Source organism: Ursus maritimus, unplaced genomic scaffold (genome assembly GCF_017311325.1).
Source record: "Ursus maritimus isolate PB19 unplaced genomic scaffold, ASM1731132v1 scaffold_1, whole genome shotgun sequence".
NCBI classification, from domain to species: Eukaryota; Metazoa; Chordata; class Mammalia; order Carnivora; family Ursidae; genus Ursus; species Ursus maritimus.
In genome coordinates, this window is record NW_024423343.1 from 8,899,701 (window position 1) to 8,902,870 (window position 3,170).

General features: G+C 58.9%; 1 protein-coding gene across 1 annotated transcript in view; it reads right to left on the bottom strand.

Annotated features, from left to right (window-relative positions):
- Window positions 1-1,360, bottom strand: part of ITM2C (integral membrane protein 2C) — a 15,944-nt gene extending 14,584 nt beyond the window's left edge. The window contains exon 1 of the mRNA XM_040639210.1: window positions 1,145-1,360. Within this exon, the coding sequence (XP_040495144.1) occupies window positions 1,145-1,264 (120 nt within the window). The 5' untranslated portion in view covers window positions 1,265-1,360. The remainder of the gene's footprint in view (window positions 1-1,144) is intronic.
- Window positions 1,361-3,170: the final 1,810 nt, after the last annotated feature.

Here is a 3,170-nt window from a genome sequence, read left to right on the forward strand (position 1 = left end):
GAGGAAGACTCATCAGAAGCCAGAAGCGGGCAGAGAAGGGGAGTGGACAAAGACTTTGGAGGTGCAGTCTAGATGCGACCGCTTGGTGCACCCCAAGACCGCCGGAGACTACGGCTACGTGGACACCTTTGCCGGAGCAAAAATACAGCCTGGCTGGACCAGCTCTCCCTCCCCTCCCCGCCCGCCACGCGTCCTGCCCTCTCCGGGTCAGACTCCACGCAGCTCAGACAGTTTTCCACTGGCGGAAATGCCTTCTCTCCCCTCCGCCGGAGGGAAGGGGGAGGAGGGGGAGGACGCCCGAGGGGGCGGGGTGCACCGAGGCCCGCCCCCACAAAGAGCCTCCGGGATGCGGGAGGGCACCCGGGCAGTGGGGGAGCCTCCCCACGGGATGGAGGGGAGCAGCCCAGAGCGAGAGCCGGGAGGTCTAGACGGCAGGGGGTGGGGTGAGGTCTGGGCGCCTCGCCTTATAACCTCGAACCTCGAACCTCAAACCTCGAATCCCAGACATGCAGCCGGGCCGGTTCTGGTTTATTTCCATTTCTTCACTTTCTGGTCCACCAATTCAGGTGCAGACCTGCAGCACACTCCCCGCCCCTCGCAGCCCCACATTTGGGACGAAATCAACGGCCCCTCCCCCTTCGTTGGCACCAGACCCTTCCCCCCCCACCCCCAGCCATTCCCCACCAATCCTGACCCACCTCTCTACTTTGGGGAAACAACATCCCACCCTCCTCCCATCCCCCACCTGGGGCTCGACTCTCGGCCCCTCCCCCTTGATTAGAAACAGACGCATACCCCCCACCAGCATTCCTCCAACTTCCTCCTACCGGCCCCTTCCCCAGTTTTGGGGCCAGCCGCTTAGGGCCCCTCCACTTTTGGAAGAGACCTTGAGTGCTTCCCCACTCGGGGACCAGCGATTCGGACCCCTCCCACTCCCCGGACTTTTGCTTTCGGCTGCCGCTTTAGGAGAGGAGGATTGGAGAGGACCCAAGCCCCCTCCCCACTTTGGGTTGGGGGGCCCATTCCGGACCCTCACTCCCTCCGGTCACGGCTCCGGGGCCCCGATACGCCTCGAACAGTTCCCGGGGCCGGCGGGGCGCGCCTCGCCCCCAGACTCCAGCCTGAGCCCCCCGGCCCCTCTTACCTGAGCGGGCGTCAGCAGGATCTCGGCGGCCGGGGCCGGCGCGGCGTTCGACGCCGACGCCTTATCGGCCTTGTCGCCCTTGATGCCGGCCACGGCGGGCTGGAAGCTGATCTTGACCATGGCTGCGCCCTGCCGCGCGTCCGCCCTGCAGCCTCTGCCCGTGCAGCCTCTATCTGTGCGGCAGCCGCTCCGCGCTCTGCAGGCACCGGAAGTTTGGCTGGTGTTCGAGTCCCTTTCCCTAACCCCGCCTCTAGTCCGCCCCGCTCCGCCCCCCCCCCGGAGGGCCTCCGCGCCCGCCGCGCCCGCCGCGCCTGCGCCCCCGTCCCGCCCCCGGGGCGCGCAGTGACCCCTGCGGGGCGTGCCGCTCCGACCGTGGGAGGGCTGAGGTTTGCTCACACACTCTCGCTCGGTCGCTCACTCCATCCATCCATCCATCCGTCCATCCGTCCGTCCATCCGTCCATCCGTCCGTCCGTCCATCCGTCCATCCAATCAGTCATGGACTCAGCCCCTTTCACAGCCTTATCCCTTCCAGCTTCCTCTCCAAGACCAGCGTCCTCATAACACTGTAATTGTTAAAACAGTGTTTGTCCGGCAAATACAGCTTCTAGACAAATTCCCCATCTTCCCTCCCCCACTTCATACCCTCCTCTTTGAAGCCCTGGTGCCCACACGGCACCTGCTCTTGCTGCTCCGTCCTCCTACCCCTTCTGCGCCCAGGAGGAGGCTTCAAGGCCGGTTGCCTGACTGCCTGCATCCTGCACCCATCCACATCTCTTTCATAGTCCATCATCCTTTTTCCTTCATTTTTCATTCCTGTAGAATCTTCCTGAGGGTCTCTGGGAATGCGTGCTGAGGATGCTGGGAGTAGAGAAATGAGGGCAGCCTGCAGCCTCCGTTAGTGAGTGACCAGCCCTGTTGCCCGTTTCTCCCCTATCCAGGAGGGCCTAGTGTGGCAGGAAGATCTGCGGAAGACTCTGCCCCTGCAAAGCATCACTGCTACCATGTAGGACCAGGGGCTTGTGTTATTGGAGTGTCTCTTGGCACCCAAACCCTGGGTCTTTCCTTGCTGTCCCTGGTCCAGACTGGACCGGGGACAACACCCAGCAGCCCACATGGCCTTGGCCTGAACACCAGCTTTTGGTTCTGCATTTGAGTTGACTGGGGAAGGCAGGGGAGTCTGAGAGCTTGTTGAGGATAGTGGGAAGTTCTCCACCGATCCCTCCTACTTGTCAGCTCTTGTGTGGCTACCTTGAACCCGAGGTGCCCACATCCCAGACTCCGTCATCCTGGTTCAGATCTTGCATGAACCTATCAGCCTGGAGGACAGACAGCCTGAGAAGGAAGATTTAACCGATGCTAAGGCCACCACCCTGGGAAACGGAGAGGGAAAGGGAAGGTGGAAGAAGATGGTTTGGAGGCAGATGAATTTGGTTGGGACAAGAACCGGAGAGGAAGGGGCTATGGCCTCTTGTTAACCAGCTCCAAGAACTCCTAGTTGAATCTTGCTGTTTGGAGAAGTTAAGTCCCAGCCCTTGGTTAGATTCCCACCCAGCATCCCCAACATACATTCCTCCATTCAGTAAGTGTTTGCCAAGGGCCCCTGCATGTCAAGCATTGTGTTAATCCTTGTGGCAGAAGATAGAAAGCCCTAAGATGCAACTTGGCAACCAAGGACCTAATCAGGTTCAACCTTCCACCTGCCAAATTCTCATAATGTTTATGAAATTTACCCACAATGCTTTGCTCTTTTTTTATGGCTGAGTAATATTCCACCTTGTTAATATACTGCAATTGTCTGTCCATTCTCCTGGTCATGGACATTTGGGTTGCTTTCGGACTTTGGCTATAATGAATAAAGCTGCCCTGAACACTTCTGTACGTAGCATTTTTTGTTGACATTTGCTGTCATTTTTCTTGAGTGAATAGCATCACAAAGGTGGGGTGGGAACCTTCCACTCCAGCAGATAGTGTATTTTATCACGTGATGTTGTTTAGAATGCATGGCGATAATATAAAGTGAACCG